Source organism: Haplochromis burtoni, unplaced genomic scaffold (genome assembly GCF_018398535.1).
Source record: "Haplochromis burtoni strain Fernald_Lab_line unplaced genomic scaffold, NCSU_Asbu1 Contig_100, whole genome shotgun sequence".
NCBI classification, from domain to species: Eukaryota; Metazoa; Chordata; class Actinopteri; order Cichliformes; family Cichlidae; genus Haplochromis; species Haplochromis burtoni.
In genome coordinates, this window is record NW_024582461.1 from 1,101,069 (window position 1) to 1,117,957 (window position 16,889).

At 36.9% G+C, this 16,889-nt stretch overlaps 2 protein-coding genes across 2 annotated transcripts in view; both read right to left on the bottom strand.

The window, feature by feature from the left end:
• Positions 1 to 15: 15 nt before the first annotated feature.
• tnfrsf18 (tumor necrosis factor receptor superfamily, member 18) lies at positions 16 to 4,198 on the bottom strand. Its single transcript, XM_005927459.2, has 7 exons — positions 4,048 to 4,198; positions 3,729 to 3,851; positions 3,502 to 3,633; positions 2,896 to 3,004; positions 2,737 to 2,807; positions 2,469 to 2,591; positions 16 to 906 (listed from the first exon to the last, which is right to left on the bottom strand). Exons 1-7 carry the CDS (start codon positions 4,175 to 4,177, stop codon positions 770 to 772), a joined length of 825 nt encoding a protein of 274 aa, XP_005927521.1. The 5' UTR covers positions 4,178 to 4,198; the 3' UTR covers positions 16 to 769.
• An 8,981-nt stretch (positions 4,199 to 13,179) lies between these two features.
• si:ch73-361p23.3 (tumor necrosis factor receptor superfamily member 4) overlaps positions 13,180 to 16,889 on the bottom strand; it is a 14,719-nt gene continuing 11,009 nt past the window's right edge. Inside the window, exons 2-8 of the mRNA XM_005927458.2 lie at positions 15,298 to 15,406; positions 15,044 to 15,154; positions 14,757 to 14,888; positions 14,598 to 14,667; positions 14,236 to 14,480; positions 14,052 to 14,156; positions 13,180 to 13,682 (exon numbers count right to left, since the gene is read on the bottom strand). Of these exons, the coding sequence (XP_005927520.1) occupies positions 13,597 to 13,682; positions 14,052 to 14,156; positions 14,236 to 14,480; positions 14,598 to 14,667; positions 14,757 to 14,888; positions 15,044 to 15,154; positions 15,298 to 15,370 (822 nt within the window). The 5' untranslated portion in view covers positions 15,371 to 15,406 and the 3' untranslated portion in view covers positions 13,180 to 13,596. The remainder of the gene's footprint in view (positions 13,683 to 14,051; positions 14,157 to 14,235; positions 14,481 to 14,597; positions 14,668 to 14,756; positions 14,889 to 15,043; positions 15,155 to 15,297; positions 15,407 to 16,889) is intronic.

A 16,889-nucleotide genomic window follows, 5' to 3' on the forward strand; every position in this document is an offset into this window, starting at 1 on the left:
AGTATTGCAGCATGATAACAGAAAAAAAAATATAAAAAATAATTAATATTTATAAAACAGTCATTATGCAGTTACAAAAGAAATATATATTCATAAAAGAAACAAACATGTGCTGTTGCAATTAATAGATATCCAGTTGGAGCTTGACTGTTAAAGACAGCTTTTGACAAACTTTAACAATGTTTTAAAAAGCAGTTCTTGTAACGACAAAATGTGTGCAGATTTTTCATTAATCATATAATAGATCAACAAAGGAAAAATGACTAAAACCATTTAATTTATTCTGATTACAATTTATCTGTTTTGCTATACTACAGAAACAAAATAAACCAACCAGGTTTGTTTTCGTTTGTAGAATTTCTTTAACTCTACCTACCTAAAACATTCCCAACAGTGTGTTTATTTGCAGTATAATAAGCATAAAAAACTTGTGTAGCTCATCTGTAACTCATGCCAGAAGGGCACAAACTGCAAGGCCCACCTCAAGGACGAACACATGTGTTACAGACCAAACTGCAATACCCCTGAATATTCAGCAAGAAATCATCTATTTCAAGTATAGACTTGAGATAAACTCATTACCACATCAAAGTGAGGTTTTAAATATGAATCCATACATATGTGTTTCTGCTTAAGTCATGCTAAAGATCAAAAGGAATCATCAAGTCTGTTCTACAAATGTTTTTCACTTTCCCTTCTAGATCCTGTGCACTGATGTCAAGCAAGATAATTTTTAGCATAGTGGCTGTAATTGAACAGAGTTATAATATCATCTTAAAATAATGCTTTCTAGATCACAAATGTCACTGTCCTTGGATCCATCCTGGACAAACTGAAGCCCGCTCTCTTCCTTTGGTAGGTGAAAGTCACTGATGTTAGTAGGAACAGCCAGCATGGGTTTGTGGTCTAAAGCAGGGAGAGAATTATTACCATCAATGATTTAGTTGAAATATGACATTATTTCCTTGCTGCATACCTACGCATTCGATAATAAACATCACACATTTCATTGCTGCCACCCCCATTTTCCACTTCACTTCCACTTCATTTTCCATTTTCCAAGTCACAGGAGTTTTCTGATTTGATCACCAAAATGCAAAATTTTAGGCGAACAAAGGCAGATTTATTGTAAACATTTCACTCCTGTGAAATAGAAACATCAGAGAGGAGTCGATCCAAAGGAGAAGGTGTTGCTGCACGTAAAAACAATTGTTCATTAGTGACTTTCCATGTAACTAAAGTATAATAAACTGAGCTCCATCCATTGCCTTACAGATGTTCTATAGTGCAATTTGTTTTAAACAAATAAGTGGCATAACCTTAATCACTTTTCATAGTGAGAAATGGGAGCAAGATAAGCAGACTTTGACGTTTTTGACAGAAGGACATCATGGCTAGAGTTTGACTATCCATCAGCTTTGTAACTGTATTAAAGGCTTTATCACAATATGCTCAACTTTTTTTCAAAAAAGTTATGTGACTTTTAAGACTAACCTTTAATTATTATTAACTTAATGAGAGGTTTGGTTATTTTAATATTCCCAAACCAGACTTAAAACATGTCCAGCTTAATTGAGGGTTTTTTTGCCCTGTAGTGGACACCATGCACACAAGGGTTTGAATGTCTTTAATGTAAGACACAACTCATCCATCCATCCATCCATCCATCCATCCATCCATCCATCCATCCATCCATCCATCCATCCATTTTTCCTCTTGCTTATCCAAGAAGTGGGCACAGCTAACAGATATATTTATAAAAACTTCCCACTTTATAAACTACATTAATGCAACTGTTAATTTGTGCTACAGAATTTTTGTATTTATGTGTTTGACTAAATCTGCCTTAGAGGATTTCTAAAAAGAAGAAGAAGAAAAGGAGTGTCACATGTGCACAATTTAACTGAGTACATCCTGATTCTGCTCTTATAGGCTATCAGATTATATTCCAATGTAAATCAATATTTTTTCAGTAAACTGGCATATATATAGTACAGTGATGATCATAATATCACTATAGCATGATGTTCACTACAGTTGCATTTTTCACTCCTGTCAAAGATGTTGTGAACTTGTGAGAAGTGTCCCTCTGGACAGACTTTGCAGGCAAATATTATAGTGTCCAGTAATTGACTACTATAGTAGTTGTAGTGCATTAAAGTTCTATAGCCAACTGCCACAGTGGGAATTTAGATGAGTCCTTTTATCTGATGATCTCCATTTGAATCTTTTTTTTCTACTGTTGATACGTCACAAAAATATATGAAAATAATTCTGGGAAGTTCCCCTTATGATGGTATTTTTTAAAAAGAGCAGTAGCAGTGATATTTAGGTTGAGTCACATCAATTTCTTCTGTTAATGAATACTTATTTTGATTGTTTAAATGCCACATGTGGTTTTCGGAAGGAAATCTGCCCATGCCAGTGATTCCACTTTGACATACTGATATGATTTTCCATGAACTTACTTGCTGTGTGAATCCTTAGGTACTTTATACATGTGTAGGACATGAACAGAAAGAGGCTGAGAGACAGTAAAATGACACTAATGCCAAGGATCATATGAATGAAGTCTCCACCGTCTTTGGGCCCTGGTGAAAAGTCAAATCATAGTTAAGTTTCTTGATTGCAGCATATTGTCACTATGTTCTGTTGTCGTGTATCACAAGTGTTACATGCTGAGCAATCAACAAATTACAGCCTGTGTCAATAAAATGTGTGAATGTGTGTACATACCGGGTCTGTCACAAATTGAGTTGTGTGTCCTGTTCCCTGGAAACCTTTCAGGAAACCCCAGCACGCTGCACCTGTTTAGCACAAAGCTTTTACATCACTGGCATGTTCACAACTTCTTTTACTTATCACTGCAGCAGAAGCTGTTTAAATCGATCTTACTGTGTCAGTGGTTTGCAGTCATTCGTTTGCACATCGAAATATTGTTTTTCGCCACATATGGCTTCACACTGATACGAATATTCTATCACCCTTGCATTCGAGGAGACGACTGGAACAAAAGAAAGAAATACTATTTCAGTAAACATGAAAGATACTTTTGGGGGGGACATTTGTGGTTATAGGGTGACAGATTTTGTCAGCTTTGGTGATCCTGTGACTTATCGTCAGTTTCCGCCGTGAGGGCAGTCATGAGTCTAGTGATGAGGTTTTATGAGTATATATCTGATGACATATAGTAAGGACTGCAGCTTAAGACAAAAGGGAACTGAGCATTCACTCTTTGCTAAACACTCTTGACATTATGAACAGCTCCTCCTTCACCTGATCAGTAGGCTCAGGTTGAACAGCAGATGTGGAATAAAATTACAAATTAAAAAAAATTCTTTCACATGGATCTGTTTTAATCATGTAATAATAAACATGTCTTGACTTTTAAGGGATTAATCTAAATATCTACAATTACACAGATGCACTAGTCAAACCAGTGTTTGTGGCAGGATATATATTTTACTCGCAGCTGTAAAAACTCAAAATGTCCATTCTTACCTGTCCTTTTTTGTTTCTCTCCTGTGACGCATTTGTCTTTCACACAAGTCGAACAGATGCTGTTGGAGCACAGGAAACCAGCGGCACAACTACAGGTTGCATTTGTGGTTGATGTACATTTCACAGCATAATCTGTAGACAGACAAGAATTGAAACCACTGAATTCAACACAATATTTCATCTTTTGCTAGTTCTGGTAAATGCCTTCTCAGCTTCTCTCAACTTACGCTGACATGTCTGACATTTTTCACATCTGTCAAAGAGGTTGGGAAGTTGTGAGAAATATCCGTCTGGACAGGCTTTGCAGGCAGTTTGTTGTCTGTCAGAGCAAAACTCTTCTACATACGTGCCTTTAAAACCAGGAAAAAGTTAAAATCAGCGACTTTCAGTATTTTTCAGTATTCTTGAACAAAAAAGTTCAGCTTAAACACATAATCTGATCATTACATCAAACAGATCACTACTGTAATAATTAGATCAAACTAATCAAAACATTAGATTGAAAGACACTCATCTGATTTTTAAAAAAGTTTGGTTTTTTTTTACCTGGGGGACACTTGTTACAACACCGTCCACTCATCTGAGTCTGTTGATCACCGCAGCTTTTAACGCATCCTATAGTCCAAAAGGCCACAAATAATGCTATAAGTGCCATGGAGAGGTTCAAGTGAATCATTGTGTCCAGTGCTCTGTGTGCGCTTACAGGTTTTTATATCGGTGGCTGACGTCAGCATGACAGAGAGTGTGACTGTGTAGTCAGGAAGTGAAAGACCACTAGTAAATGTAGATCACTTCACGAACACGCTAAACTGAAAAGAAATTTGCTTAGTTCAACTTTTTTTTAACTGCTGTAAATTTACCAGATTACTTGCTATTATATTTTATTTTATTGTACAATTGAACTGGATAAAGCTGTACTTCTAAGCTTATCTACAGTGAAGCTGTTGGATTTATCCAAAGCAGACAACATTTAATGCTTGTTGTCACCTCTAATATAAATCTTTCGTCTAAGAGACTTTCCTGTAAAAGCATGTGTTGGAGGAGCTTGTTTTTGAACACATGCAAGAACGTCTCAAACACTCCTGAAATAATGTCACACTCTCACAAATGACAGGTGACAAATTTCATGTGACAGCCTCTTTGTGTTTATGACAGCTTCTTTCCTAGATGCCACTCCTCTGTGGTGCTCACTATGGCTGTACAATAGGTATACCTGTGTATTAGGTATACCTGTTAAATAGCTTGATGATGCAAATATCTAATCAGCCAATTAAACGGCAGCAACTCAATTTTGATACGTAGACATGGTCAAGAAAACCTGGTGAAGTTCAAATCAAGCACCAGAATGTGTGAGAAAGGTCATTTAACTGACTTTGAACCTGAAATAGTTTTCGGAGCCTGACGGGCTGATCTGGGTATTTCAGAAACTTCTGATCTGCTGGGATTTTCCACACAACCATTTATAGGGTTGACAAATTTACAACCAAATTAAGAGCAACTCTGAAAGAACAACACATCCATTTTTGGACTATAGCAGCTGAAGAGTACACCAGATGCTACTCTTCTCAGTTAAGAACAGAGGCTACAGTTCACAGGGGTTCACAAAAAGAAGATTGGAAAATCGTTACCTGGTCTGATGAGGCTTGATTCCTTCTGTATTGTTCAGATGGTACAGTCAGAATTCAGTGTAAACAACGTGAAAGGAACTATTCTGTCTTGTATCTACAGGTCAAGCTGGTGGTTATGCGATGTGCGGGGATTATGTTCTTGGCACACTTTGAGCCAAATACCAACTGAGCATAGTTTAAATGCCACAGCCATAGTGTTGCCGTAGTGTTGCTGCTTTTATAACCAGAGTGTACCCATCTTCTGCTGGCTGCATCCTACGGGATGATTTGCCATGTCACAAAGCTCAGCTCATCTTAATCTAGTTTCTTGAGCATGACAATCAGTTTATTGTATCTTTGGTATATGATGGAACAAAATTCATATTATGGATGTTCAGCTGACAAATAACCTGCAGTAACCTGCAGTAACTAATGCTGCCAGGAGGTTTTCCACAGTGCTTCACTGTGGGGCCAGGCAACATGTGCACAGCAACTTAAACATATGGAGGAACAATATGTTTAGCAATGAGTCCAGATTTTGTCTATGGAAACTGGCTTGTACGATTAATGTGTAGAGAAGATGCAAAGAACACTATGCTGATTGTGCACATATAAAGTTTCCCTTTAGGTTTTTCTTTTTTTGGGGGGGGGGGGGGATCACACTGATGTTGTAGAAAGGATGATGATGATGTAGAAATCTTTACAAAAAATAATAACTCACGAAAACTATATACTTGACTTTATAGGTATAAAGTACAGAGCTTTGTTGCTTTCCTTTGTGCTTTCTCTCCAAAGGTGTTCATTAATTTTGCTTATTTATTATTAGTTTTTATATATAGTTTTTTTTCCCTATAGTATTTATCTAATGGTAATACATTTTACTGGATAAGATGTATGGGTCTTTAGTTCTATGCAAAGCCATACAATGGTATGGCTTGTAGACTAGAAGTCTATGAAGGTCTGCCACTTAACATCAGAGGCTGAAACCTCAGATTGCTGTCTGTGGGTATATATTTTCACGGACCGGCCTTTAAGGTGTCGCGGATAAATACAACAAAATAAAACTAGTACTGGTACCGAAAAAAAGAAGATTTATTCATAACACACGTGAAAAGACCCAGGAAAACCGAGTTAACGATAAAAACGATAACAAAATAACGCTGAAAACTGATAACGACCCTGCAAACCATACATTTCACACCTGAGCCTCAACTCTCGCTGCCCGGTACCAAACGACTCATGGACCGGTACCGGTCCGAGGCCCGGGGGTTGGGGACCGCTGACTTAAGTGATCTGCACTTCATATCTTCCACTTTAACCCAGCTTTAACTGGTCATTCCAGCACAATGGTTATTGAATTTAATGATTTAAACTTCAAATATACATTATCTGTCAACATTTTTAGAATGCCCCAATGTTTCCAGTTTTGGTTCAGGGTGCCTCTCACTCTGTACAAGTCACCGACCCAGTATCCAACAAAACAGCCACAGGCCATCACACTTCCTCGTCCATCTTTGACAGTTGATGCTACACGCTGTGCAACCATCCTTTCACCTACTTGACGGCATACAAAGATCCTGCTTGATGAACCGAAGATTTCAAATTTTGATTCATCAGTCCATGATACCTTCTTCCCATCTTCAGCAGTCCAATGGTGGCGTTTCATGGCCCAGTCAAGCCTCTTTTTGTCTTATTCTGACGCTTTCTTGTTGCAAATCATCCTGTCAAACCTGCAGCTCGAAGTCTTCACAGTTGAAACTGAGACTTGCTTACTACAACCAGTTTTGGTCAAGTTACTTGAAAATAGTTATTAGAAACTACTTACTGATTACTTCTCCAAAAAAGTAATCCTGTTACTTTACTGATCACTTATTTTCAAAAGTATTTAGTTACTTTCTTACTTAATTACTTTTTAAAAGTATATGCAACATTCTCTGACTGGAAAAAATTTGTTTAACATTTAAACCTATTTTCTACCAAGTCCTGTTGTTCTTAAATCTTTTTTCACCTGTCTAGCAGGAGTGGGACCGGTGGAGGTTTGCCCTGTGCCACAGTGGGGGATACAGGGGTTTCTCTGTGAATTTCACATTCCCATGCCAGCGTGATAGGTACTGTCTCAGATTTGAAGTTTTCAAAGTAGAAAAAAGTTTGTTCCCACACTGAGTCTACAGTAGACGCTAATGTTTTTGTCGCCTTTTACAGAATCAAACACAAAGTAATGTCAGTACTTCCAAGCTTTAAACGCCGCATGGTCGTACTCTCTCCCGCACTCCATATTATAGTTGCTCTACATACGTCTGGTGCTACCACGGACGTGGCACGCTCATGCATCATTGTCATGAGACGCTCTCACAAACAAAATCACAGTTTAGTAACGCAGTCATGCAGTGTGCTTACAGGAAAGTAACAGTAATCGAATTACTTTTTTGCAATAGTAATCCCTTACTTTAGTCGTTACTTGGAAAAGTAACGACTAAAGTAACACATACACAGTAACACATACACATCTCTGACTGCGACCAATATTAATCCGTGCTTGAGGCTGTTATCGTCTGAGCTGCCTATCAGTAACTCTCAGAAGCTTGTTCTCTGATTCAGTTGTGGTTTGGGGTCTGCTAGACCTCTTCCTGTCAGAGTTTGGCCCAATTTCTGAGTGCCTTTTTTTAGTAAAGGAAACAGTACTCACTGACGCTTAAAGTGTCATGACGGTCTGTCTCTCTTCTATTGTTAATTGCCTTTTTCTCGCCATTTTTGTAACAACACACTACTTTCTGCAGTACAATACTGTTCTGCTGATGCTCATGAGGGTATGGTACCACATTGTGTTCCAACACTGCTATCATGCATTTGGAACACCTGTAGGAATTAGTAGCACCAGCTTTCAAGGCTTGATCAACCTCCATTGCTGCAGAACAGCAGTTAACCCATTTTGTGTTCCCTGAAAACACAAAAAGGCCTTTTTGTATAATTCTGAAATGTACATTATTTTTCAGTTTTGGGTAACCTTACTCTTTTTTCTTATCTCTGCCAGTTCATCACTTACCTTTTTTTTATCATTTCAAGCTAATCATTGGACTTGAATCACTTGAATTGCATTAAATGACTGGAAAAATTGGGGGTGTTCTAAAAGATTTGACCGGTAGTGTATGTTATTCAAAACTCTTTTGTTGTCCAAGCACCTACTTGTCTGTCTTCTATGAGTCACTCAGCCTCTTTTCTCTGTTTTTTTTTTTTTTTAAATTTGCTGTCACTCCCCCTCTTTCAGGCTGTCTGTCATTCAAGGTCATCTGCAAAGGTCTTATGCAAATTCTACAACCATCTGCTCACTCATCTTCACCTGTATTTATATGCCTGGTGCTGTAGTCACTATTTTCTCCCTTTTTCTCAGATTCTGCCCTGTAATATTGCTTCTCACTGGAGTCTAACTATCAAAATATGTAAATTTTACATTTTCTTACATGAACTTTGCACTCTCTGCTTTGCAAGTAATGTGTATCTCTTTGCATTTTTATTTCTGCATTTTTGTTCACTTATACTTACTTTTGAAAAAGATCACACATTACATATAATTGTTGGAGCAGATGAAAAATGTATATACAGTGCTCCCTCGCTATAATGCGGTTCACCTTTCGCAGCCTTGCTGTTTAATGGATTTTTTGTGCAATTTTGCATGCTTTTTTTTTCTTTTCTTTTTTTTACAGTGCATTGTGTTCTGTGTCCTGATTGGCTATAGACCATTTTCAATTAGTATCCTCTGTGCCACGTCTCCTGTACAGTACAGAATGCGTTCAGCTTGTCAAATTTACATAAATCGTCGATCACTAGCAGTGTGACTCTGATGTGCTGTACTATATGTTTCTAAGATTTCTCCCCAACAAACACAATGTCGATGAAACGTTTTGCACCGTCAAAGGCACCTGCGGTAGCACCCAAAAGGCAGAGGAAGATGCTAACCATCGCACAGAAAGTTGGACTTCTGGACATGCCAAAAAAAGGTAGAAGTTACTGTATTTTTCAGATTATAAGGCGCATTAAGCGAAACAAAACAGTCAGATAAGTCAAACTTTACTCAACTCATTCTTCTTGCTTCCTCCACTTCTGTACCATTGATTCATTAATGTAGAATTATCTCGCAGCTGCTCTATTCCCATGTTTTGGACCTGAAAACAGGGTTTGATCTTTGGTTTCATTCTATAATACTGGACTGATTTTTCTACAAAGGTTTGAACTTTGAGAGTGTTTAAACAATAGAGAAAAGTGTGAAAATGTTCATGCCTGTCTGAGAAAAGTGTATAAGGTATGTAGTGAGGGATTAAACAGCCTTAAAACATCTATAATAATTGTAAAAAAAAAAAAATAAAGCTGGCTACTTTGCGGATTTTACCTATCGCGAGTTATTTTTAGAACGTAACTCCCGTGATAAACGAGGGACCGCTGTAATAATATGGAAATTTTGGCGGGAAAAAACTATTTTTTACTTTTCTGATCCTCTAGAATTGTTCAACATGTTCTTACAAGTGTACTAACTTAAATTGTATATATAATACAAAGCAACTAACAGAAGCAATAACAATATTTTATAGTTTTGTGCCTGGAAATCCCACAGCCCACAATGAGTGAGTATGATAATCCCTGCTGAAACCCAAAGGTGACCTCAGTGAACTCAAAAAAGTAAGGGATGACTAAAGATGTACATGGTATTGTTACGTTTCGGTGTTGTCAGTGTTTTGCTTTTGCGTGACTGTCATGTGTTTCCTGTTTTACTTTGAAGGTCTGTTATCTTAGTGTGTTCAGTTTACGTTTCCTTGTCTCGTCAGGTCTAATTTGCCCCAGCTGTGTTTCCCTCCTGTGGTCCATTCCCTGATTGCTCCCTCCATGTATTTAAGCCCTGTGTGTCAGTTGATCATGGTCGCGATCTCCCCTGTGTTGTAAATAGTTTGGTGTTTTGTTGTAAATAAATAGTCTGTTGTAAATAGCTGTGAATGGGTTTGTTAATATTTTCGTTTGAGACACCTTCGTTTTGGGACTTTGGTGGAGAGCTTTAGTTTTTATCTCGTGTGTTTTGTTTTTTTTGTTTGTTTTTTCTTATTTTTATTTTCATACGTTGCACGCCGGTTGCCTAGGCCGGGGTGTAACAGGTATGTACAGAAAAACAAGCGTGTGATTTTTTGCAGGGTTATTTTTGTAGCCTACATGTATATGTTGCAGGAGCACACAGTGCAAATGGATGATGATGTGAAGGTTTTACTGTCGTTCTGTGACCTTTTAGTGACAGTACTTTAGGTTGCTTTTGTTGACGGGGAGTTTCCTGGCAAATCAAGAAGGTGCTTAAATTTTGTTAAATGAGCCACTTCATTTATTGTAATTAATAAGCCAAAGCGCCATACATGTGGCTTTCTCTAATCGGAGGATTTTTTCCCCCTTTGTTTAACATTAGGCATCATGTTGCTGCAGTAGTTACTGTGGTTTAGAAAAAGCACCTGAATGGGTTTTCTCCTGACACTCTAGCTTCCCCACCCCAGTCCAGAGACGTGGCTGTCTCTCTCAGCTGGCCTTGTAAACACGCTGACTATCAATTTAATAATTTTTTCCTGACTAAAGTTTTGACGGACCATATTTGCAGAAGCTATGGGAGTACATCAGAAATGATCAAATTTAGTCATAAGAAGTAATTAATTAACCCTCTGATGCATATTGGTCACTGGAGTGGACAAGTCTATAACTTTATAAAATAAAAAACATATTTTTGGAAAAAAAGAGTTGAACATTTTTTTTCATGTCCTTAGAAGAATAAAAGCACTTAAGAAAAAAATCTTGAGAAGGCTTTCATAATTCATGCATCAGAGGGTTAATATCTGACACCCCTGTGCAAAACTGCCACCTACTTAAACCACATGACATGTGCCCTCCTATCATAAAAAAAAGAAACTACAGACATTTACTTCCGTCATTGACAGACAGACCAAACCACATGGTTCAATGTACGAAACCTTCAGGATGTGACGTTAGCATATGCGTGCTCACTACGCAGCAGACAGTAGCTACTAGTACCGTCACACTATATAGCCACAAAGGGCGGCAGTGACACTGTAGAAATCAGGATTCCCCTTCACAAGTAGAGCACAGAAGTGCCACCTACTTTGTGGGTGAAAGGAGCATGTTCTGTAACAGAGCCTTCCAACTGATAAACTTTATGAATGGTGCCGTCGGAACATTTGATGCAGATGAATAGAAACGGCATGGCTTCAATCAAAAATAATGACACGGTTACAGTATTTACTTCTCTTAGGCTGTTCGCTAAGGAGTATATGTAACTCCACTGATGTTATACATATAGGTCAAAAAGCTACACGTGTTTTGTGGCTGGAGTAAAAGTGATGTGAAACTGCTCACGTCGTCCTTAAGTTATGTCACTTCAGTCGGCGTCACACTAAAAGTTCAAGATGAAAGAAAATGTGATCAAGACATTGACCTAAGCAGCCCACTTTGGGTCTGCTAGTGGTTAACAGCTCAGGGTGACATTAGATCAACTGTTCGCTGTGTAGTTAATGTGTTAATGGGTTTTTGACATTACAGGATGTACAAATTCAGTACCTGTAGATCATCTGTATCTATTTAGATCATTTAATTTTATACTTCCTATTGTAAAAAAGATACAAAACAATACAAAAACCATTACTTACATTATAAACATAGCATCAAAATAAAGTGAATATAGAAGCCAAGATACATTTTTACAAAAAGAACACTTTTTTGTCTTGTCACCAAAAAAAACCCAACAGAATAATATATGTTATATTTCAGGGGAAAAAAAGTCCAACATAAACATTAGGCTACTATGAGTTTGCTGCAATAAGGGTTAAATGTCAAGCAAATGCAAATACATGCCTACTCAGAAAAGCATGTACGGTTTCCCAGAATTTGCACACATAGAATTACAGAGATTGCCGAGTTAAAAAGCTAACAAATACAAATAATAATAAAAACAAAAGGGCATATATTGTATGTACAGCATACAGCATGAAGTATAGCATGCAAGCTGCTGTACTTCAAAACCAGACGAAAGGTTGTTTCAGGTGCTGTATTTTTCTTTGAAACCACACACCTACTTCCTACATCTCTGACATTTACTGAAAGCAAACTACCTGCAGGGTTTCCAGTATGTGTGTACTCTCTGTAAGTCATATTTGCGTTTTACAAAAAGCAGCTACAACAGTAAAATGTTGCCTACTCACAGATATATTAAGATTAATTTAATACCTAATAGTACACAAACTAATAAAAAGTCATCTTTACTAAGTAAGAATGTTTACTTCCTGTGAGTTATACTTAAATAAATGCTAAATTTTTAATATTAAGTTAAGGTTGGACTGTTATATACATGTTTATACTTAAATAATGGATCTGAAAACTTGATATACTTCTGTCTTTATTTAAATCACTTTCCTTGGGAAGATTTACGGTGCGGTAGCTTTTTCTATATTCGGTTCTTCACAAAGAGTCAACCAGGCAGACAAAACATTAACTGAAATTTATGAATGTGTGTGTCTGGTTTCTGGTGCAAAACATAAGTGAGGAGAAGTATGAGGACGCTTTCATAACTCCTCTGACTATGTGATCCGAGAAACATCTCCAATGAGGTATAAACAACATGAAAGTCCTCACATTTACAACATCAGTCTTTCCAAAGGCCAAAATGAAAACATGAGAGGATGTATGTCTCAGTGGGGAAAAAGAGCCACATTTGGGTGCCTGGGGGGAACTCCGCCAAACCCACACATCACTGAAAGCATGTTTGTTTTCACAGACCTGCTAATTTGAACAGAGCTGAGTAATCAAAAACTGAGAAACAATGGGCAGAAAGACTTCGTGCAAAAATTAAAGTAGTTTATAATATATCCTGGATCAGTGGTATTGATTGTACTGGTCTTACTGGGTATTTCTCAGGCTTGTCACAAGCCCCAGTTAGTCGTATTAAATTATGTCATATATATATATATATATATATATATATATATATTGTATATTCAATATATATATTGAATATACAAACATTTCACAGAGGCATTTAGTGGCATGATTCATGATTGCTCAGGTCACTGTGCAAAAATCTGCATATAGAAAATGTCTATCAATACTAACATTATACAGATTTCTTTGAGCAACATAATAATATTAATAAAAATAATATTATGGTCAATTTACAACAGTTCAAGTAGTGAAAACTATTGTTTACTACTTGCTGTTTCACAGTTTAAAAAGTGAGGTAAGAGACTTGCAATATGTTTGTGATAATTCACGATTCTACTAAAACAGAACAAACAAAAGTCAAATATTGACTTGAAAATACACCTGTAACAATACAGATATAGTAAATAGTTTGATGATGTATTTCTAATACAAAAGCAACACTGATATAACGATTACCTGAGTCAAAGGTTCAGCTGTGTATTTCATGCCTAAATGAAAAAAAATAACAAGTTTAACTTCAAGGTTCCATGTAGTCTGACTTGAGCGGGGTCTGGCTTTCATTACAGCTTTCCTCAACTGGCGTGCGGCACAAGGAGTCCATTGCTGTAAACAAAAAATATATATTTTATTTCAAAAAGCTTAATTAACTACCAATTAGTTAATTAATTCAATAATATTGTTGACAATAACTATTTCCCATTTGAAACAGCACAAATCTCAGAGTGTGTGAAGCATTTTGTGAAGAAATATTGCCCATTTTTTCTAATAGTGGTAAAATATGATAAAGAAATAAATCTCTGACATGACTAAAGATTTTCTGGGGGGGTGTGGGCATATATCTTGATGCAAGAAGGTGAACTGTTGTTGCCTGTTGCTTCAAATTTTGGTGCGTCACTTTTCTCATTCAACTTCTCGACATGAAACCACCAAGACCTTTCTTATTGTCTGAAGTGTGAATCACTTGCCACATACGTTGTACTGTTTTTTGCTTGTGCCAGCAGTCAATGATGTGCAGCTTGCAGGTCACAACTGTTAGTACAACTAGTCCGACAATTCCGAAAATAAGGAGGGCCATACCTGGTAAGACAAAATAAACCTGCTAAGTTAACTTAGCTTTACTTTTGATCTGAGGTTGCATGATCGGAAGATGGCTTACCAATGTGGTTGCCTGCAGGAGGAGTTGGAAGCACTTTCTTTGTGGAAGTGGCCACTCGTGGAGTAGTAGTAGCAGTATCGATCCCCTGAGTTTTGGCCCCCTCATGTGGACGTTGAGTTATTAAACCTTGGAGAGTAGTAATTGTGTTTGATGTGGGAAGTGTAGTGCTGTAAGTATCACTGTTTGGCTCATTACAGATGGCATCTGACGATGCAGTTCCACTGAATTTCACCCCTGATTTACATCTAGAATGAAAGATAAATGACCATAAAGCTGTTAACAACAAGCGTCACGTCCAGACCCTGTTGAAAATTTGTTTTAATCATATATCATAAAAGTACTAAAAACACTAGAATACGTACTCTTTCCATTTTTTACAGTCTGAGTTTTGAGATGTGATGAAAAATCCTTCTTCACATCGTTTACATTCTCCTAGCAGGAAAAAAAGAATTGATGATTTAAAAAGACATTTTCTTTAGTGTGTATGGTAAATGATCCAATATTATGATCCAGTCTTGTACCTCCTATTCGTTTAAATCCCTCAGCACATTTGCAGTTGGAAGAATCACTGTCCCATGGAACAAAGTCTTTACGGCACGCACATCTTGTGTTTGTGAATCTGGTACAGAGCTCTTTAATGTCACTACCATGATCTGCAATAAATAAATAAACAAAGAATGTTCTTAATCCTGATGTCGTCATTTGAGTGTGAACTACATGTTTTGTCTCCATTAACAGAGCAGGTTTATCATCAGCTGCTCACATAGCAGTTGTTTTTCTAATAAGTTACAAAAGCTTCAGCACTTACTAGTGTCACACGTTCTACATGCTTTACAAGATTTTGAAGTATTTTCATGATCCTGATAAGAGCCTGGTTTGCAGGGTTCACATCCATTTCCATTACGGGATACTTTTTCGCCTTCAAGGATTTCACAGTGTTCAAAGAAAGGACACAGTTTAATTACAGTAATTACTATACTTTCAAAATAAAATTCAGAAAGTGAAAAACTGAATTTTACAGCATTATACAGACTCAGTAAAATGATAAAAGGCACACTTTACCTGTTTTGCATGTCAAACCAGTAACATGTTGGTTAAAAATCAAAAAAAGTATGAGGACTTTGAGCATAGCCATATTCAGTTCTTCAGTGCTGAGAAATGCCACTATTTCCTGTGTGACACACAGCATAAGAATGTGACAAAAGAGAGACGCCACCTGCATAAGCTCTTTATATGGGGCTGTCCCAGACTGCTCACCTACTTTACTGATAAAACAGTTACAATTTATAAGTTCGGTGACTATCCTGTCTATCTTACTACAAACTGTAATGTTTTATTAATATTTATTTTTTTAAAAACTTAAATTGAAACACATATTTTACATCTATGACATGTCAGTCATAACATAGTTTCTAACAGGTATTCTAAGATACTAAATATAGTGTCTAATTTTTTAACACTGGATAAATTAATTATGTAAGTCAACAATTTAAAGAGCCATCTTACTTAAAATTCACCCTATATGTCTACAACTTGAATATTGATAATAAAAAAATTCTGTACAATTCAGTACATAAGTAATAAGATGTTTTACTAACTCAAAAACCGGTAAAAATATTTTAGATCCATATAAAGTATGATGGAAAAAAAACATCTTTTAAACTGAAATACAGCTTTGAGGGTATTTTTAGCATGTTTATTAACCTTTTTCTGGGCTTTTTTTCTTTGTTCAGGAAAAAAGTTATTGGTACTGTGGTTAAGCTATCGGAAACAGTTAACTATGTATCTTTGTTTTGTCTAGGCAGAAAAAATTGACATTGTATTATGGCATATGGACTCAAATGGCAAATGGAAAATCCACATATTCTTGATTAGTGCAAGATACAAGATACAACCACACACTCGCTTCTTGAAAAACGGATGTTGAAAAAAACAACCCCCGCTCCTGTTTTATCTCTCTCTCTGTTCGTTTATGAACTTTTCGTAGGTAAGGCGACCCAAAATTAATATGTTTATATTCCAATCATTCAAGAGTTTAGGAAACTAAAGATATAAAACATAACAAACTGTGCTGTCTTTACTGTTCACTTTGCCCATTGTTTGTCTCTCTTTAACACACAGCCCAACTGGTAACATATGATGACAAAGCTAGTTTCACTCACTGGCCATTTTGAAAAGTACACCTATTCAACTACTTCTTAAAGCAGCTACCTCACAAGCCATAGTCAAGACAACCTGCTGTATTTAAAATGTTCAAACTGAGCATTGGGATGGCAAAGAAAGGCGACTTAAGTGACTTTAAACATGCCAGACAGGCTGATCTGAGTATGTCAGAAACTGCTGATCTAATGGGATTTTCCCACCTAACCATCTCAAGAGTTTACAGAGAAAAGTCTGATAAGAAAATATCTACTGAATAGCAGTTATCTGTATGAAAATGCCTTATTGAAGGTCTGCTTCAAGCTGAAGGGAAAACAATAGGAACAACATAAACATAAGCAACATCAAAGGTATGCAAAAGAGCATCTCTGAATGTAGAACTCACTGAACAACGAAGCAGATGGTCTACACCCAAGATCGCACAGTGTCACACTGTCAGCTACAGTGGGGCAAAAAAGTATTTAGTCAGCCACCGATTGTGCAAGTTCCCCCAC

Bases quoted from the DNA above. Each gene is read 5' to 3' on its own strand.
- tnfrsf18 (XM_005927459.2), bottom strand. From the start codon at position 4,177: ATGATTCACTTGAACCTCTCCATGGCACTTATAGCATTATTTGTGGCC. The intron at 3,005-3,501 runs GTAAGAATGGAC...CTTTTGTTCCAG, and splicing joins AGAGAAACAAAAAAGGACAG to TCGTCTCCTCGAATGCAAGG. The intron at 907-2,468 runs GTAAGTTCATGG...TCCCTGCTTTAG, and splicing joins CCTAAGGATTCACACAGCAA to ACCACAAACCCATGCTGGCT.